The 21,369-nt window shown below is 33.6% G+C and overlaps 1 protein-coding gene across 7 annotated transcripts in view; it reads right to left on the bottom strand.

Moving 5' to 3' along the window:
• LOC133532972 (fasciclin-3) overlaps positions 1-21,369 on the bottom strand; it is a 250,109-nt gene that overhangs the window by 365 nt on the left and 228,375 nt on the right. For 2 of the 7 annotated variants that reach the window (XM_061871864.1, XM_061871867.1), the window contains 5 exons: positions 20,389-20,502; positions 8,960-8,999; positions 7,249-7,299; positions 5,315-5,438; positions 103-4,793 (listed from right to left, as the gene is read on the bottom strand). In XM_061871864.1, coding sequence (XP_061727848.1) covers positions 4,647-4,793; positions 5,315-5,438; positions 7,249-7,299; positions 8,960-8,999; positions 20,389-20,502 — 476 coding nt within the window. In that variant the 3' untranslated portion in view covers positions 103-4,646. Of the gene's footprint in view, positions 1-102; positions 4,794-5,314; positions 5,439-7,248; positions 7,300-8,959; positions 9,000-12,356; positions 13,657-20,388; positions 20,503-21,369 lie in introns of those variants that run through there. The other 5 variants (XM_061871870.1, XM_061871871.1, XM_061871865.1 and 2 more) reach the window with 4 other exon arrangements.

Here is a 21,369-nt window from a genome sequence, read left to right as displayed (position 1 = left end):
CAAACATTGAACATTTTTGGCAATTAGAGACAAAATATTTTTTATATTTCAAATATTGTTAACGATGTGCTGATATTATATAAGTATTGTGAAACGGAAAACAATTATCAGGCCCGACATGGGGTGTGACTTTGTGCCCGATATCGGGAAGTGTGGATGTAATTGGTGCTTAAGCAATTGCAGTCGCCCATGGACTAGAGGGGTAGCAAGTGCGTTGCCAACATTTAGATGGGAGTACGCTCTTTTCTTGAAGGTCCGAGTCCAAGACCGTATCGGCCCGAAAATGACAATTCGATTCGTCTTAATTTACTACCCAACCGGCTTTGTAGTTTGTACAGTTTGTATGAATTTTGTACTAAAATTACAGATCGGTCAGACAAATTGGGGCAATCTAACTCTAGTTTTGCGGTATCTGGGATAGGTATACAAAAAAAATTAGGAATATTCTTACCAAACAGAGCCCTTTTGCTTTGATACTTCTACTACCCTTCTCTTCAAGTTGGCCGTCGGTTACCGTTGCAGGTACACGTAGAATAGGTGGTCCAACTATGTATATCTCCACAAAACTCCCGTTATTCCATTATTAAGTAGAAAACTATATACCAAATTTGCTTTAGTGGTTTGCAATTTGCAATAATCTCATACAAATGAACCCAAAAGTAACATTTACGACCGGCATATTTTTAAATAATTTTAATCAATAGACAAAACGTATAAATAGTCATTAAACCATCTCCAAAGAAGAATTATTGACGGGTCAAATTATTTTCATACATATGTACGGCAGAATTCTTTCATTTATAGCGACCTATAAATGATGTTTAATTAGTCTCTATTTTCGTATGCATATTTTTTGCGTATTTTGGATACTAAAGAATCTTGTGACAAAGGAATATTCATAATTTTATTTTTTTGGACCACCCTAACGTGGAGCAGAGCGGACTGGGAAGTAACGGCCAACTCGAAGCGAACGGATAGTACTCGTAGATATTTGATGAGTGGAAAGTTGGAAACATCCATCGCAAAAGTTGGGCGGCTTCACGGTATTGAAAATATTGCCTACTCGCAATATCACGTCTTCGACACAGAATGCCTTACGGCGACATACACAGGTCGATTTGTGGTATTTTCTATCGGTATTTTATTTACTGGTTACATGACTACATCAGTTTCCTGGATAGAATATGGAATCACAAATCGGCCACGGCGTACGTCGCCTTAAGGCATCTACTGCTGAGAACGCAGATTTGCAGCAAATATCATCATGCAATCATTATGTAAAACTAAAATTTACCACTTTTGAAATTCATCAGAACCACAGAAATATAATTTTGTACGAATGAAATAAAAAACCGTTCAAAATTATATCTCCAGTTGTTTTTTTTTACAAATACGTATGTGCGTTGAAATACATGAAGCACCTTGTAAATATCGTAGAAAACATATAAAATATAGAAAATGCATTAAGTTTAAGATTTAAAATTGTGATATAAATAGTTTAAAATAGGCAAACAACTAATGTATAACAGTAATTCAAACAATCCTTAGAATTATAAGGCGTAGCTAGCTAGAAAATTGTATAATCCAGGTTGTCGCTAGGTACAGGCAAAAAAATATATACTAATGATTTGTGAGCCAATTCGCACCTTGTCACAGGCAATCCACGCATAGAGTCAAAGTACGCACAGAAAGCCGTTCATTTCATTCAGCATTCTTTGACCGTGCGTTATGTGTAACGGAAATATTTTTAAATAAATTTTACTGCTATACGTTAGTAATTTACTGTTATTTACTCAGCACATTTATTGATTACACTTTAAGCACCTGCGTTGTGGTAAATATTAAAATAACCTAATCTTGATGGACGGAATAAAATAAAAATAAACTTACAAATAGTCTCTTCTATTAGAAAGAACAGTAACCACGTCAAAATATAAAGTCTTTTTAATTAAAATATTTAAATTAAAATAACTTTGTACCGTGGATTTATAAAGGATTCAAGCCTCCAATGTTATAACCCTGCTTTTGTCTTAAATTACACATAATATTAAATACTATAGTAAATTTATCCAATATAATCAATAAAATATACTTACATAAATTGTATTGGGACTTTTGTCCATTTTTTATTTATATTAATTCGCATGATATATTATAAATAAAGAATTCATATAGATTTTTGATAATTATAGGAACTAACTAATTAATATCTATAAAAATACAAAAATTACGGTCTTTAGGCAGTGGTTATTTCAAATAGAAAGTGAAGGCATCTATAAAATACATCAATTGTAAATAGCAGTAAATTCATACAAATATGTATTTAAAAAATAAAATTAAAAATCGTAGATGGAGGCCTAATGCGACAAATTATTCCAATATATTCCGATCTCCGAGAACTTCAAAATCCTCGGAGCTCGGGTGCATACCGTAACTTTTCATTTGGAAAATAAATACATATATTATACATAAAAACCCCACTCACATAATTGCATCAGCTTAAATGAAAGCGTTTATAAATTATGTATATTTTTATGTTTCGGTAATAATATGATTTGTATATTAACTTAATATGATAATATTTTGTACATCACTAAAATGGTTTCTGCGAAGGCAGTGAAATATTCAAAGGATTGTTTTTCAACATGTTTTATTATTTTCTGAAGAGCTCAGTTACAGTTGATAAAACATTATCTAACATCAGATGGGTAACTGGGAAAAATTGTGTTCAGTTTTAAAAAAGGCAGTCCAGTATTGTTTATTTGTATATATATTGTTTTTTTTGTACTACTAGTCTCTAGTCATTTAATTTCCTTTCAATTACCTTCATAGAAATAACAATGTTGTCTAAAGTTACCCCTATTTATCGCATTTTCATTTATTTAATATATAATTATGCATTTAAAACATGTTAAAGAAAAATCCCCTGAATAACTCTAAAATATAAGAATTATTTTATACACTTACCTAATAATAGCTGCAATATCAAAAAGCACACTCTTTTCATAAATGAGATTACTATTTTGAGCTTTTTAAATGACAAATAAATGGGTAACCGTTTTAAAAACATTACATCATAACTAGGTATAAAATTTTATTATAGACAAAAAATATACTTGAATATTTAGATTATATTTCGGAACATATTCTAAACTTTACAAATATTTTTTTTATTATTGATTTGCGCTTAAATAATTAATTTCTTGCTGGAACAATATTTTAGTAAGTCTTGAGCAAGCCAAAACTTGTCACTAGCATAAAAATTAAAATGGGTAGTTTTCTATGATTTCTTTTCCGGTTTTTTCTAGATGGACCGGCTGACCAGAGCATGCATTAAATGCGTATGATTTTCGCATAACTCGTCTATTCATCATTCAAAATGCTCACTTTTACTTAATCTAAATAACACCAACTTCTTATAATAGACACTAATATTCATAATTTACGTTCCTCGGTGGATTCCAATACTATTTTTACATAAACGTTTCAAGATGTCACAAGGCACTGCATATTTGAGAGCTATACTATAACAGTAAATAATAAATGCTTTCTGCATAACATGTTGTTTAATGTTCTTTATGTCAAATATTATTAAAAATAAGTATTTTTCAGTACCTTGATGCTGAGAACACCTTATTTTAAAAATACAATCAGCACAACATAAATAGTTACGACAGAAAGTGGACAAGCGAATGCTTCCGGTACTGAGTTTGTATAGAGAGAACCGGGAATGCCCGGTACCGGTACTGTATGGGAAACCAGTATCGAGCGCACTCCCCAGCCGCCACAGTAGTAGAGATATGGGGGTTCCAAACCAAAACTATTCCGCCACAGGGCGCCATTTGATAGTTTAAAAAAGCGCCAGAGGGCGCCACTTTTTAGTTCCGAAAATATCCGTCAGATGGCCGAATAGTTTTGGTCCGGAATCCCCACATCTCTACTACTCGACACTATCTGTTTGATGCTAACTGTACATGACTTTATGAATGACAGATGATGAGTAGCAATGGCATCAATTTACAAATTAAACATTTCTGTGTTGCTGCTAAAATTCAGCATAATGACAACATAGTAGCAATTTAAAATTAAATACCTTAATTGTGATTTTAACGCTTTTCACTTCCAATTACACTTAATAGTGAATTTATTTTAATTACATTGTAATGTAATGTAGTTAATTATGTACACTATTAGTGTATTGTAAATGGTATGGTAGTGTAATGACGATTTTTCAAGTACCTAGCTGTACCTACTACATTTCTACTTACTTTATGCTAGCACGATACTTTTATCACTGACCAAAAAATTTTATTTGTTTTACTAGGGGGCAAAGTTATTGTTTAACCGCTCGTGCTAATATTGATACCGGAGTAAGGGAAATAATCCAAAATGAAATGGTTCGAAAAGTGGATAATTGTGCGCTGTGGGTTTCAAGACTTAAACAAATATTGTCACTGAGTGTAACACAAAAATTTATTTTTCACTACACCAACGCGAGGTTTTTTTGGTTCGAGGTTCGTTGGTTTTTTTATTTAAAAATTCTGTCAGTGATAAAACGTACGTTACTAATGGTTTTCCCGTTAACTCTCGATATTTATCAATTAGGTATGTTTCTTCACTAATGATCTTTTCTTCAGTAAACAGGCCTATTCCTTGGTCTCCTTGGTTTCCTTCGGCTGTTCGGTGTAGACGATCTCGGCGTACTCCGTGGACGGCGGCTGGGGTTTATCTGAGGTCTGTTCGCCGAGAGCGAGCTCGGCGTAGACCACGCCCTTTTTATCTTCTGCTAGGGGCTGTGAAAAATAAATAAATACAATTAAAACTATATGAATAATAATTAAACATCTGAAGCTGTTGTAACTTGAGTAACAATTAGCAAGAATTATATAAAATGTATAATAAAAAATGTAAATGTGTAAATTGTCCTGGGTTTGAATCCCGGTAAGGGCATTTATTTGTGTGATAAGTAAGATATTTGTTCCTGAGACATGGATGTTTGCTATTTAATTGTATATTATATATATCGTTGTCTGAGTACCAACAACACAACCCTTCTTGGCTTACCGTATATAGGACTTAGTCAATTTGTGTAAGAATGTCCCTATAATATTTGTTCTTTATTATATTGTCCAATGAGGGAGGGTAAGGTAAAACATTATAAACGTGTTAATTAATTTCCGTTTTTATTCTGTTACTTTAACGCTCAACTTTACACCAACCTTATCAACCTGTTACTCTGTAGCGTATACCTTGTTTTTTCCCAGCGGCAGCTCTGTTTTTACTCTGTTGCTTGAAAGCTCAACTTTATACCAACCTTGTCAGCCTGTGGCTCCGTAGCTTGCACCTTGTCCTTCCCCCTCGGCAGCACTGACCGCACGCGCGCCCCCAGGCTCGCCAGCCGCGACGGCCGCCCGCCGACCGCGCTCTCCGTGTCGCTACTGACGAATTTGAGTTAGTATGCAAACCAAAGCGACTACACGTCTGGGAAACAAGCTTCCGACGGTCCAAGGTAACCCAGATCAGAGGTTAAATTGTGAACACGGTTGGAAAATACCACAATCGGAAGCTTGGTTGCTAGCCGTATAGTAAGGGCTTAACTGGCTTAAGAGGGAAGAATAGCTTTGCGATCCTAACCGAACGTACGGCCTAATTCGACCAAGTTTTAATCACACATGATACGTTTGTTTTACAATAACTATGTTTTTTTTTAAAACGAAACCTATAAACTTGATTTGTTAAGATTTAGTTAGTGGAAACCGTATTCTCCCGAAATGGAAATTTCATAGTAAAAATACCGTTATTTCGTTAGGATCGCAAAGCTGTTCTTCCCTCTTAAGTGAATGCTTTAGCAAGGCGTGCAGCGGACCGTGCGGCATTCATAGCAAACGTCAACAGATTCCTTTTCGGCTTGACGCCACGCCGCTGCCCGCCCCGCAGTTCGCCACAATGAATCGCTTTTAATCTAAGTTACCAAACTCTTTATTACAACTGAATGTGTTAAAGATCAATACCTTATATCAGACAGGTAACAGGAAAAGTAACTAACGTGAGTATATTTATTAGTAAGAAAATGAAATTAAATTATGAATAAAAATAAAACAATCAAAACATTAAAGGAATTATTAAGTGCGTGTAAATATAAATTAAATAAACCAAAGTATTATGAAAACATTATTAGTTACTTAATACATCGTGCAAATTTCGTGCCTGGTTAGCCATGTGATAGTGTTTTAATGGGATAAGACAGACTTAATTTTGGAAAATATAACTCTTCAATAATATTGAATATGAATAATTATCTACATTTTGTAAATTAAGTATTAAATCCCGTTATGACGAGTACTTAAAGTTGATTTTTATAAAGTTTCTGAAACTATCGGAATCGAAAAGTCAGAAACTATTGGAAGGTCCAATCCGATATCGGATGACGGCTGGCATTTAAGAAAGTGCCCTCAGGCATAAAGTCCGCCTTTTTTGGGCTAGGTAACTGTTTTGTTCTAAGAAAATTTCTTTAATTAATATATAAATACAGAAAAAAACACAACTTATATTCGATATTAGATTGGACAATGTGAAAATGCTCTAACGCGACTTAATACGGTCCGTTGAAAAGTTAGTGGATAAACTGATCCGATATTTCTGCACGTCAAACCCAGAGGCCAATCCGGACCTACATTCCGCCGGTATCAAAAAACATAATTTTACAAGCTTTTATTTAAATTGCCCTGTTAGTATGTATATATCAAGGCTATGTATGTTGGTGTCAAATCTTGGAAAGCGTAATTTCACCCAGTTCCCGATTTCCGGTTGAGCTGAAATTTTGCATATATACGTAAATCGAATGACAATGCAATATTCGCCTGCTGAGCGCGGGCAAGTTAATGGCGCGCCCGAGTTAGTGTAGTAACCGTGATCTCCGATTACATATAGTCGATACGCATCTCGCGATCTGACGCTCTGGTTAGCCTGAGACCGCGCCTGCGCTCGCGCACTTGTTTGATTATGTTGCTGCGGGCAAAACATTTAAAAAATGTCTACCTACCCACATCAATATTTCTCTGTATAGTTTTAAAAGAATATGATAAAATTTGCACTTAATGTTATAAATAGATAAAAATGTACTCGTCAATGTAATAACAAACAACGTATTTATAATAGAATGTGTACGAATTGGCCTCTCAAACGTTTCTGTCTGTCTAATCCCAAACACAAGCCACCGTAAATAAGTGTCAAAAGTTAGCCACATACGTTCTAGAAGGCAGCGGGAACCCCTCAATAAGCACATCGCCCGCCGGCGTCCTTGACAAAACAGCTTTATTTACAAAGCGATAGGGTACACATTTGTTTAAACGTATATTACAACAGGAACGGTTGTACAGTCAAAAAATATTATGGGCGTTACTATTTCATAGAGACACGTAGCTTGGCTGAAGGGACTCGTATCTCGTATCCATAAGTAAAAAAGCGGCCAAGTGCGAGTCGGACTCGCCCATGAAGGGTTCCGTACCATTTATGACGTATTAAAAAAACTACTTACTAGATCTGGTTCAAACCAATTTTCGTTGGAAGTTTGCATGGTAATGTATATCATTTTTTTTTTTTAGATTTTTCATTCCGTTATTTTAGAAGTTACAGGGGGGGGGGACACACTTTTTTTCACTTTGGAAGTGTCTCTCGCGCAAACTATTCAGTTTAGAAAAAAATGATATTAGAAACCTAAATATCATTTTTGAAGACCTATCCTTAGATACCCCACACGTATGGGTTTGATGAAAAAAAAAATTTATTTTTTATTTTTATGACGTATTAAAAAAAAACTACTTACTAGATCTCGTTCGAACCAATTTTCGGTGGAAGTTTGTATGGCAATGTATATCATATATTTTTTTTAGATTTTTCATTCTGTTATTTAAGAAGTTACGGGGGGGGGGGGGACACACTTTTTACCACTTTGGAAGTGTCTCTCGCGCAAACTATTCAGTTTAGAAAAAAATGATATTAGAAACCTCAATATCATTTTTAAAGACCTATCCATAGATACCCCACACGTATGGGTTTGATGAAAAAAGATTTTTTGAGTTTCAGTTCTAAGTATGGGGAACCCCCAAAATTTATTGTTTTTTTTTCTATTTTTGTGTAAACATCATAATGCGGTTCATAGAATACATCTACTTACCAAGTTTGAACAGTATAGCTTTTATAGTTTCGGAAAAAAGTGGCTGTGACAGAATCGGACAGACAGACGGACATGACGAATCTATAAGGGTTCCGTTTTTTGCCATTTGGCTACGGAACCCTAAAAAGAATGAAATTGTTTTGAGCCTTCATAAAGAGAAGCTGATTTTACTGTTAATGAAACTTTTGTGATTGTCTAATTAATTTATTTTTCACTAACCGGATTGTAAAGGTTGTTTTTATTCTTCAAAAATCGATTAGAGAGTTGCATTTTATCCACAGGAGTGGTAAAAGTAATTAATTGCGATTTTTATACGATTTTGAATAATACATATTTAATTGCATGCATTTGGATTTGATTTGTAACGTTTACAGTTAGTATTTTCCTCGTGTTGGTGAGGTAAAACTGTGTTTCACTCGATAGCCAAGTATTTAAATAATTCCACTTTTGGAACCACTCTCTACTCTCGTGGCTTAAATGTGAAAAATTTTCACTTGCCATTTGTCCCCTTGTAAAACACATAACTATTCTTTGACTGTACGAGTATATTGCCGTAATTATAAAAGGTAAAAAGCAATTTAATAATGTTAATCACAAATTAAAATAAATTTCGATACTGATAAAAATTGATAAAAGAGTTCTAAGTAAAATGTCCTCAGAACTGTTTTAAAAATGTATAAATTGTACAAGTTAATAACTTAATAAGCTCTAGTATATGTAATTTATGCTTTTCTAATATACGTTTATATATTAAAAAATATATAAAATTAAAAAGACACTTACGATTCTCCAGAGTTCTTGGTGTGATCGCGTCCTCTGCCTCCTAAAATATTAAGTAAAACAAAATGATAAACTTTTTATATTTATCTCAAAAGTCGAATATTTATAATACATTGTATTGTTTAAATGAATTTATTAATGCAACCTCAATATCAATTATTTCAAAATCCAATGTAGGTAGATGATTAATTGATTATTTTATTAAAATTATTAAAAATTTGGCAATAAATGTATTTTAGTGATTCATTTACGAATTTAATCCACTCATTTCACGAAACATATGAAAATCTTGTAACCTAGTTTAATATGAATGTTAATCGAAAGAGGTTTCGTTTCATTTATAGTTACATTATTAAAAAATTCCGAATGTTGCTATAGCTAGCTTTTCCTGCCATTCGGTCATCTTAAAAAAGGTCATCTCAAAGTTAGGTGGGGTAAGAGAAAAAAACGTTTATTTTGCTCGAGAAAAGAGAAACCGTATGGAGAAGTCCTAAGTTAATTTTATTTATGCATTAGTTTTACTTTTAGTATTATGATTTAATTTAATTTTTAATATCTTTAAGTTCCTATTTATTTTGCCCTACAAGTATCTCTTGCCCCATAGTATTTCTTACCCCACCTAAAATTATACAAGTTATACTCAAATACACCCACTTTGTCAGTTGAAAAAGGCGCGAAAATCAAATTTAATCAAATTTTCTTTGATAAGTCACACCTTCGCGCCTACTTTCTTTCAAGCCACCTTTTTCTACTTCCAAAGTATACAAGGGTTCGTGATATTGAGTGGTCCTGGTACCTACCTACTCTTGTTAATCGTAGGACGATAAAAAAAACAAATGATTATTTTAATAAATACTTTATATTCATCGTATCGTTTAAATATGGATCGTAAACACCGATGATTACTCATACATTCTAACGGTATAGTCTTTACAAAGTGAACGTTCTTACGACGCGTCTGAACACCCCTTTACAATTTAATACATCTTCGATTACAAATGTAATCAAAATAGTTGTTATAAATCAATCATGACTTTTTGATTATCACATGACTATTTTTGAACTCATGGCTATGGAATAAATTCAGAGATGAGGATTTTTTTTAAATGGTATCGGTTTGTTTGTACAATAAACCAGTAGCCACAGGCAAAGGCCAGATGCCATGGACAGTATTCAGAATTTATTCCGTAACCTTAGAGATTCGAAGACTTAACTTTAGGCCGTGTGTGATGCGCCTTGCAAAGAAGAAGTTGATAAAAATTGATTGTAAATAGTTCGTCGACGGTTATTTTTAATAACGAATTTCGACAATGCCAGAGACTATCATATTAAGAGTCTTCTTCATCACAAAAAATAGATTTACATAATGTAATGTATATAATGTGATTTAATTATAATTATTAACTAATAATCATGTTGTCAATTGCACAATGGCGTCCAGACGAGTCGCGTATTAAATATATTTATTTAAAATTGTCAAAATGCCTATTATCAAGCTAAGTAAGATTGAGCTTAGAGAAGCTAGTTTTTGCAAAAGTGTCAAACGGCAGTGTTCTAAAAGTTGACATAATTGACAAATTGACAGTAAGTGTTTATCGTGTCAATTTTGATGCAAAAAATATATTGAATTTAGATCTGCTTATAATTATTGACAAATGTCATGAAATTAAATCCTGTTTAATTAAATTAAATATTATAAAATATACAATCTGCGCTCCAAAAAGCTACTTTTTAACAGAAAACTTGCGATGTTGTTAGCTTTGTCAGCAAAAAAAGGCCAAGGATACATTTCTATTTAAAAGTCGCTATTTGAAGGTCAATATTAAAGGTGTGAGATTCATTACAATGTTATTTACCTAGTAATTTAAATTGTATCTGTGAAATTGGTGTGTAGTCACGGTCAAAAATAAAAAGTTAATTGGACAAACATATCTAGACTGTTTACACTTTTTTGTCCGGGTCGATATTTTAGAGCACGGCTGTACAACAGTCTTAAATATTGATTGTCTATGGATCTTATTTTATTGAATTAATTAGCAGTTAACAGCGTGGGTAAGATTAGCTTCAAGTACATAAATTTGCAAAAGCTAATGTAACATTAAAACTAAACTGGTATAAAAATAAATCCTTAATCGAAATACTATTAAATCACAATGGAGGTGACTTATCGTGCTAACTTAAGATGTAAAAATACAAAATGGCTGCCTATGCGCGCCTCTAGCCATATTTTTATTGTAAATTCATGTTAATCATTGAAAAGCTTCACATATTACCGCATTAAACAACTAATAAATTTTATTACTTTAAATAGTCAGAAAATATAAAACACGTGTCTCAATTTTATTAACATTCAACGCAGTCATAAAACTTTTAAATTCATTTATATCTATAAACATTACGATTAAAATGGTCATGTGTAGAATCTTTATAGTCACTACGTTAAATATTTAATAAACTTTTGTTAAAAATCATTGCTAGAGACACGCAAGTATTTAATCAGCATTTTACAATCAATATAAGTATTAAAAAAGTGTTGAAAGCTCAATTTTCGAACAACCTGTAAAAACCTCTTTACAAAAGTTTACAAATATTTTATTACTAGTGAGTAGGCAAACTGTTTGAAATTTTCAATGGTATTAATCACTACACCTCATTAAGCAAGTCCCCGCCGCGTGTTCGCGATGAGCTCCAAAAATACGGAAGTGATTTTCATGCGGTTATCACCTTTCAATAGAACGATTCTTGTGGAAGATTTAAGTGTATAATTTGTTGAGGTTTTATGTAACCTGTGCGAAGCGGGGGCGGGTCGCTAGATGTAAATAAATAAGTTAGGCGATGAACCATATTTTAGTTACAGTTCCATGTAAGTAATTGATTTAGCATTACATTTAATGAAAATAAATTTGACAGTTTGCTTGCCCACCATCTAAAAAACTCAAACAGCTAAAGATAAATGCTAAAAAGATTAAAAAAGTATAAAGTAGAAATGGAGTTTATTTTACTATGATTTATGTACAAAACATTTTATAAAAATGGTGGTACGAACATAATACTTAAAATATTATAAGATTACATTTAGAATGTCTCTGTAGGGCAAGTAAAAACTTGCATAATATGAAATGCTCAGCAAAAAAACTATGAGCGAAAATATACTTAAAAATTAAAGATTTTTTCTATTTGTTTACACTATTCTATTAACTTTATTTATTTTACTTAATCATTATATACGATGGGATTATTTTTCGTTGTTTACTATTATTGAGATTTTGATGTCATGTTGTTACATAAAATACTTCTTGTAATCATATAAAAAAATCCAAATCAATACTACAAAATAAACTAGTTCTTTTCTCCTTAAGTTACAAAAAAATGTGATCGGGCTTAAATATAAACGCTTATAATAAATTTAAAACTTTATTCCATTATTAAATTTTAAAGTATTCAAACTGCATAATCTCTTTATTAAAAAATCTAAGTCAGTAATTATCAGATTTAAATGTTACACTTTACCCTAGAATATATTAATAAGTAACAACTCTAAACACATCTGGCACTAAACGAAACTAAATTCAATTTAAAATGTAAAATACACCTAAATTTAAAATACATCATAACTGTCGCTCTTGCGAGATCAAAATATCTTTAAACAGTAATTATATTTTTTGGTCAACTATAGTTGAAGTTAGTGCATTAAATTTGAATTAGACTCGCAATGTTGCGTTAAGGTTTAGATTATGGGAAAAAATACTAAAGAGACAATATTGAATGTATATTTGCAGTTATTTTTTTACGAACACTTTAGATGTTTAATCGTTCAATACTATTATAGTAATAAAAGTCAATTATAAAACGTTTATTCATCCAAATTCAATTCAACTTAATTAGTCATTAGCACAATGCCGGATTTAGAGGTCTGAAGGCCTCGGGCAATAAAGGAGTGGAGGCCCCCTGGCCCCAAACTATTTTCCAAATAAAATGGTAATTTTTCCGAAGCCTATTGTGGGGGCCCCTCTTTTGTGGAGGCCCCGGGGCTGTAGCCCCGTTTGCCCTCCCCTAAATCCGGCCCTGCATTGGCAGGTAGCTAACTAATTTCATTGACAGTAATCACAACTTAGGGCCAAATTTTAAAGTACAAGCATTTTTTATCATTAAGTAAAAGTGGAACTAATAAAATACTGTAGGCTTTATATCTGTTGTGTTGTGAGCAACCAACAAAATAGTTTCTAGAGAGGAGTCTAGAATTATTTACATATTTGGAGGTCTAGGAACACCTCTAGTTTTAGACGTGTCTCCTTAAGTCGGGTTTCTCGGTATCCATGTCGAATTTTATTAAAAAATATTATTGGCCCTAACTGTTACAAGCAACTGAACCAAACCTTTTCTCCTCTCCTAGGGCTGTCGGGTTTCTTCGTGTTCTCATTCGCTACGTATTCGTGGCCGTCTCTTAACTTAAATGGAATTTTATAAAAAAAGATATTAGCCCTAAATCGGTTGCAAGCTAAACCAACTAAACATCGTTTCTCGACTCCTAGACAGAGGCCTACAACTGGAGAGTTTTGACCGTCTCTAGACGGGTGTGTCGGGTTTCTTCGTGTTCCCGTTCCCGATGTATTCGTGGTCGTGCGTCGGGTTCTCGGCGCCCTTCACGTCGTCGTGTGGCGGCAGCGGCGCCTCGGAGTCCCCGTCCAAGGGAGGCGACCCTGAGCAATATATAGCGATCAAGAACTTACTTTTGGCTCGGTTTACGCTATTGATGATTGGATCAAAGCTCAAAGAAAAAATTAATTTGTGTTTAAAAATTTCCTATCGCAGAGGTCAGTGTGGTTATAGTTATTTGGTAGTGGTTTTATTATTTATTTAAACATATATTATTATTGGATTTTCTTTCAAAAAACTAATTGTTTATGTGTCAAGATGTTTTTTTTATCTAGCTAATTACACTAGTTACTACCTGGGCCAATTCATCATTATTGAAATGGTTAACTTGATCAGTTTAGTTATTAGTATTCAAAACTGACCAAAAGCTATGTTTGTGTCCTATATGTTGTTACGGTCATGATTGTCAAAATTAATTTGCACCATATTATGAATATTGGCATATTCAGCATTATTTTACAGCAAAAATATTTTTATTTTATTGGTAACGTTTACACATGTATGGTTTGTACTATTTTTATTTCACAACCTATTGAGTATTTAGATAGTACATATGAAAATTGTGTTCTTGTTAAATATGCTAATATATAACGGATCACAAAATCTATTTCATTTAATAATCGCGTTGCTTTGTTATTTTAATATTGAAATATTAAAAAAAAAACTTGTTCAATACCTAAATATTTTGGTGTACAGTCAGCGTCAAATACTTTGCAGCAGTCAAAGTGGCCAAATAGTTCGGTACACCATACTAAATATATGGTGTACCGAACTATTTGGCTACTTTGGTTGCTACGGAGTATTTAACGCTGACTGTACCACTAGTTTGGTATCTCAGCAACTAAGACACATTTTTAATGCTATTAAAAAAAAAAAACGGTTATATTTGAGCAACACCTATCCTATGTATGACTATAGCCCTGTTCAGAATCCAATTGTGCCAAAGTATTAAGTGCTTTTAATTTTGTGTATACATATTTCAATTTTTCTAAGTTATCCGTCTTCTAAACTTGTAAGTACTTAAATGCATTTTTTTTGCTATTTCATGTTTCATTTCACACTTACAATAATAAATTTTACAAATTATTTATGAATCATTTAAAACAAATTAGATTAGACTAATAGTTAATGTATACATAGGTGTATGCCACTCACGTAGAATTAGAGAAATGTCTTATTAATCATAATAAAATATAATTTGGTCACTAACAATACATTGGCGGGACAGATAGGTATTTAGTGTAATGAGCTTTAATATTATTTATTTAATATTGATTAGTAACCATTGCCTTTCATAACGGAAGAAACCAATGCCTAGTATCGATTTATATGTATCTAGCTGTATACATATTTAGCTATTTATTAGTAACTAAAACCATCACCACACAAACTACAGGATCTACAGAAAACCGCCCCATATTAGGATTCCTCGTGCTAAGTTAAAAAAAGCCTAAAAATAAAACAATTTTTTTCTTCGTATTCTAATTTCACTGGGAGTTGAACCCGGGTATATATTTTTTACGGGTATGTATTATACTTTGTATTCCAAAATAGGAAGACAATGTATGTAGTTCATTATTAACTAAGTAAACATAAAATGTAACGTTAAATTTCATTCATGAGTTAATAACGAAAGCATGCATATTTATGAAAAGTTATAAAATGACATGCGTTAGTCATAATTATTATCCATTTAGTTTTAACATCCATAGAAAATAATTTTATAAAATATAACCAGAGAGATCATGCGTAAATATAATTTAAAGATTTCAAAGTTAAATTCATGCAAAAAATTAAATCAAAAATTTTCGTTCTTGATCGCTAAATATTACATCGCTCTTTTAAAAATATAATTAAATACTATTCTAAATATACAATTAATTATTATAATAACATACAGACGAACACTGCCATGAAAACACTTAACAATAACTACGGGTTAAAATCGTAATCCTGTTTATTTTTTGTACTTTTTTGTGCAAGGATCGAAGCGATTATTATGGGGAAAATACTTTAAAATACACAATCACTTTTAAAATATAAATTTATATCAGAAAAAGCGATGTTTTCTCTTTCTGATATAAAATGCTCTTCAAACTGTAGAAAAATAGCAAACTTTTTGAATAGTAAAATTCTATGTAATTATTGAACAAAATATTTTCAATTTAATATTACTAAAATGATTGTGAATTTCTTGCCGCATTCCTTGGCATGCCTAAAATGTCAAATAGTTGCACAACACTTATTTCATGATTCCTACAGATGCAGTGGCGGATTAACCGAACAGCAGAAAAAGCATATGCTAAGGGCCCCGCACCTAGGGGGGCCCCGCGCTCCGACCCCAACCATGCGATTTCGGTACGCGGAACCGGCCAAGTTCAAGTAGAACTCGCACTCCGCGGATCCTGTACTACCACATTTTATTAACAATGTATTTGTTTTCGTAAGCCAGTAACAATATTGATCAATTATTATTATTTTATTATCCTGTCTATTTTTCTTTATGACGATACCAAATTTAAAGAATTTTTAGGCTTACGCAAAGACCAAGAGCAGAGTTTAGCAGAAAACCGAAGGTGCAGAGTGTCTTAAAACTTTTGTGCATGGCTAAGCTGCAGGAAACAGAGCTCGGAAACGAACAAAAGAAGATACTGTGTTTAAAAACATATTAGTGAAAAGCAATGAAGGATGATTTCTTTATTATTTATTATTTCAAATAACAAATTTCACCTTACAGCTAATGCCTAATTATGATCAGCTTTGAGCCCGTAGGAGGCCAAAGGACGCGCTCCTCTACGGCTGGCCGGGCGCCCAAAATATGCCGAGTTGCTGCAAAGCTGTGATACATATGATCTAATTGTCAAAATGTTATAAAAAGAAAACAGCGCGGCCCCTATGCAGGATTTTGCATTCGCATATGCCGGATGTAAAGCCCTACATAGGGCCCGATACCCAAAGCATCCCAGCAAGTCGCACTTTCGAGCAAGAACTAAGGCCGAGCAGCAGGCGAGCCGAGATCACATTGGTTCAATTCCAAACTCTGTTCTCCTACAATTCAGCCTTTGCACGCCGCGATAGAACGCTCCGGGCCTCCGCGCTTATACAGAGCTCGGCCTACAGCCTCGTTCACACTATGGCATTGGTTTCATTCTAGGCTCTGCTTTCCTGCAGCTTGGCCTTCAGCTTCGCACGGGAACGCTACAAAATCGGGTGGTCCGGATATTCAGCTCGTGGAGCTCAGCCTTCGGCCTTGTTTTTTGGCTCACTTAGCCATTAGTTCCCACTTCTTAGGTCCGACTCACTTTTCACCTATTTTTACAAGCTTTTGTAAACTTAATAATATTGATGTTGTTAAATAGTATCCCTACATGCTTTTATTTAACTTGCAATACTCGTAAGTTCTTTTCAAAATCTGCAAACCATCTGCAAACTATTATTTTGACCATTTATCAAAATTTGACAAAATGATGAAGACCGAAGTTAAGGAGGAAACCTGTATAAAAGAAAGGAACTGTGATAAAATTACACAACTTCATTAAGATTAGGATATTTTAAAATGGCTAAATAAAAAAATAAAAAATAGATAATTCCTTAAAATAAATAAATAAGGAAAATACTTGGGATTTTAAATGACGTCATATACCTATAGTTCGTATCATCCACGAAGACGCGCCCCGCTCTTCTTCCTAATCGCTTATAGTACAAATCGGCAACTTTTTGGCAATGTAGTAGTTATGTCTACTAATTAATGTGTATAAACAGAACTACTACATTGCCAACTACTAGTAAAAGGTTGCACACCACACTTGTAGGTACTATAGGCGATTGGGAAGAGGAGTGGGGTGCGTCTTCGTGGATAACACGAACTACAGACACAAAATAAAAACATTTCTTGTGTATGGGCTCCGTTATTTTTTTTTTTTTATATTTATTCATTTTTTATATTTATTATTGTTACCATTCAGTCAAAAAAGGCCAAACGGAGGCTATTTGTAAGTATCATTTACATTACAAGCATAAGGGAAGTAACCTTTGCAGCGCTTTGTACGTCTTTTTAGTGAGACGATTTTTTGCAATAACCTAAAAGCGATTAAACCGATCATTTTCGCTATAGTTCTCATTGAAAGTATTTATTAAGCTTTTGTTTCACGATTTTTTTTATATTTTTTGGGCCTATTGTTCACATTTTTTTTTCATTCGGAGCGATTATTTCCGAAAATAATAACTTTAAAAAAAGGGTTTTTGGAGACCTTATTCGTTTTGAAAGACCTTATCCATCCATCAAAGCAAAAAAAAATCAAAGTAAAAACATTTTGTATGCGAGGTACCCTAATTTTTTTTTTATAGTTGTTATTTTACCCGTTCTGTTGCAATGCATGATTTATGTATCCATGCCAAATTACAGCTATCTAGCACTAAAAATAACGGAGCAAACCCTCGGACAGAGGGACAGACGGACATGGCGAAACTACTTATATAAGAGTTTCTAGGTGACTACGAAACCCTAAAAAATACACTGCATAACATGTTAAAAACAAATCGGGAACGAGTCGAAAAAAATTAAGACATCGTAAAAACTTTGTGATGGTACTGAATCCTCGGGGTGCGAGTCCGACTCGCATCCCATTATCTTTTTTTTTTCAAACCAGGGGGCCCCGCGAACTATTGTGCTAAGGGCCCCGCGCCTTCTTAATCCGCCCCTGTACAGATGTAGGAGTCGTCACGACAGCGACGGTAATCAGTAATCACGACCAAGTTACAGTGGTTTGCCTTATATCTGTTGACCTTGCATAAAAATAAAGATAAATGTGTGCAATCATTGTTAAGAGGCTGTCAACACCCAATGTCCTTGAAATTGATGTTACTTAAACAGTTTTTTAAGAAAGACTATTTGTTTTAGTCAAGTAAGAAAAATATATGTTCATATTAATTATATTTCAAAGACCGTGGTTTTACTCGATACATGATTGAACGAAATCGGCTCGATAGAAAATAATTGCAAAGATTGGTCTTAAAATCACAATTAAACGGTTCAATGTCTTTATTGTTTTGACTTATGGGTCTGCAATTATAATCACAATTTCAAAACATTTATATCTAAACCGCTGTTGAGTAAAATATTACACTAATAATCCACTTTTTTTATTTAAATATTTTTCTTATTGTTCCCTTGCCCAGGCCCAGTAACATGCGACAGTGCTATCTGATTTACTCCGATACAAATAGACAGTGTGCGCGCTTTAGGTATTGACAGCCTCTTAATTATTTTGTATGACACCCCTCTCTTTTTGCGTCAGGGTTTAAAAATTGAAAGAAGTGCATAAATATGAAAGTGTTAAAAGATTTTTAATAACGTGTCTTTTAATTTTTTTACGTGAATTTGATGTCTGTAGAAGTGTAGAAATAATACACATTTTGGAACGAATTAGGTATTTGTGTTTTTCTAAAGCAGTACATTTTTAATGTATTTCTAGATACAAGCAAGCCACTGGAAGATGTCTAGCTTCGTGATTAAATCGATTAATATGATAAGCAAAAAAGCACAATGCAAGCGTAACATTCAATTCTATTGACGACTTGCCAATGATATATTTATCTGTTCGATAAAGAGTAACTCATATAAGGGTCTGTTTCAAGGTCTGAGTAAAGCATTGGATAGCATATTAACAAATAAATTAACTGCCAGATAAAACTTCCTGCTAAACTTAGCACTTTATCTACCAGTTAAGCTTATTTGAAGGTTGTGAAACGCCAACGATGACTTTATTCGTCAGATAAGTGGCAAGGTTGTCCTCTATCTTCATGTATTATTTGTGTTTCCATGTACATTTTTTCAGAGGTTGTGCAATAAAGAGGATTTGTATTGTATTGTAGCTTATTCAGTACCCCTAGTGTACATTTTATCGACATCATAACGTGACGAACGCGTTTGCGTTAAGTCTCATTTTGTATAGGATTTTGAGTTTCCAAAACGTCCCGCTTGGCGCGCTCTTTCTAAATCCAATACAAAATGAGACTAAACGCAAACGCGTACGTCACGTTTCGAAATCGAATTTATTTACACTAGGGGTACTGGACTTTACTTGGACATTGTGAAACAGATCCTAAGAGATGACAGTAAACGCAGGGTTTCATTAGACAAAACAGTGACTTCATGACGAACCGACTTCGCAAGCACACATCTCTTATCGGGTTTGAGCTATTCACCACTCAGGCACTCAGCCTCAATTTGTATGTGCGCGTCGTTCGTAAATACGAGAAAATCAGCGTAGTTGAAATCATAGTTTTGTGTTAGCGACCAAGGGGGCGATTTTTGACTTTTGAGCGTTCTAATTCGTGTTTCTTCCTTCAATACTATCTCCACTATAAGGCATTTAAATTCTACTCGATCTGAAAACGGAGATTGGTCAATCCCACTATATATACCTACTTAATTTCTATCATCCGTTTTTTTAAATAATATTTCGCCGTTTTTTAACACATTTTTGAGTGACGAAATCAAGCGCTCGAAATTCAATAATCGGCCGCCTGCTCTGCTTACGAGTATCATCGAGCTATAGATGTACAAGTTACGGAAAGATTCCAAAAAGTATGAAATGGTTTACAAAGATGTGTACGTAAAAAATTGACGAAGCTTCCCACATTTGTCAGATCTTTTCTAACTTTCAGTAATTTTCTGCAACTTACACATCTGTACTCCCATCTCTGTGGTAATGCCATGAAAAACAAGGCGAACACAGCGCCATCTATACGTCGATGCAGCAACTACAACTCACCTGCGAAGCACCATCTGTCGGTGGCCTTGGCGAAGACCACCAGGAACACGGCCAGCAGCAGGATCAGGATTCCAACCACGATGCCGACTATCGCTCCGGCTTCCAGCTCCATTCCTGAAGGGATTTTAAGGTTAAATATAGATAAATAAGCAGCTTTGACTTATTCACAGTGTTGGTGATGGTAATTGCTATAACTGTTCCAAATTTTAGGTATTTACGTCAAACGGTCTCTGAGAAAAACGCCGAAGTGATCCCGTAAGTGCTCGTTGATCAAAGTTTTGTACGAAGCACTAAAAGAGAAAAAAAAAAACAGATTGCGGTATGCGGTTCTTAAGAAAAGGAAAACAGGTTCTTAAAATCACCTTTGGGGATCGCAGGCGTCTATAGGCTGCGGTGAACGCTTTCTATTAGGAGGAGGAGGAGATTACTACGTACATTAAAAAAAAATATATAGGCCATTATTACACAAATTGACTAAGTCCCACAGTAAGCTCAATAAGGCTTGTGTTGAGGGTACTTAGACAACGATATATATAATTATATAAATATTTATAAATACTTAAATAGGTACATATAAAACACCCATGACTCAGGAACAAATATCCATGCTCATCACACAAATACATGCCCTTACCAGGATTTGAACCCGGGACCATCAGCTTCGTAGGCAGGGTCATTACCCACTAGGCCAAACCGGTCGTCAAATACTATTATAATCGTCGGTATAAGAAATTATTTTACTCTAGACTTCAAATTGCAAAGTGAACACAATAGTTCGTTGACATACAATTTATATTCATATTCATATATTTATTCATAATAATTCATATTATATGTCACAATATTATTTAAAATTAATTATTTACAAAACATGATTTGTAACATGTTACATAATAATAAAAAAATAAAATTAATATTAAATCTAAGTTTTTAGGTACTTGTTTTGTACTCTAAAAACTCATTAAAGCTATAAAAAGTGTG

The sequence above is a fragment of the Cydia pomonella genome, chromosome 28, assembly GCF_033807575.1.
Source record: "Cydia pomonella isolate Wapato2018A chromosome 28, ilCydPomo1, whole genome shotgun sequence".
Lineage (NCBI taxonomy): Eukaryota > Metazoa > Arthropoda > Insecta > Lepidoptera > Tortricidae > Cydia > Cydia pomonella.
This window is presented reverse-complemented; position numbering and strand designations above follow the sequence as displayed.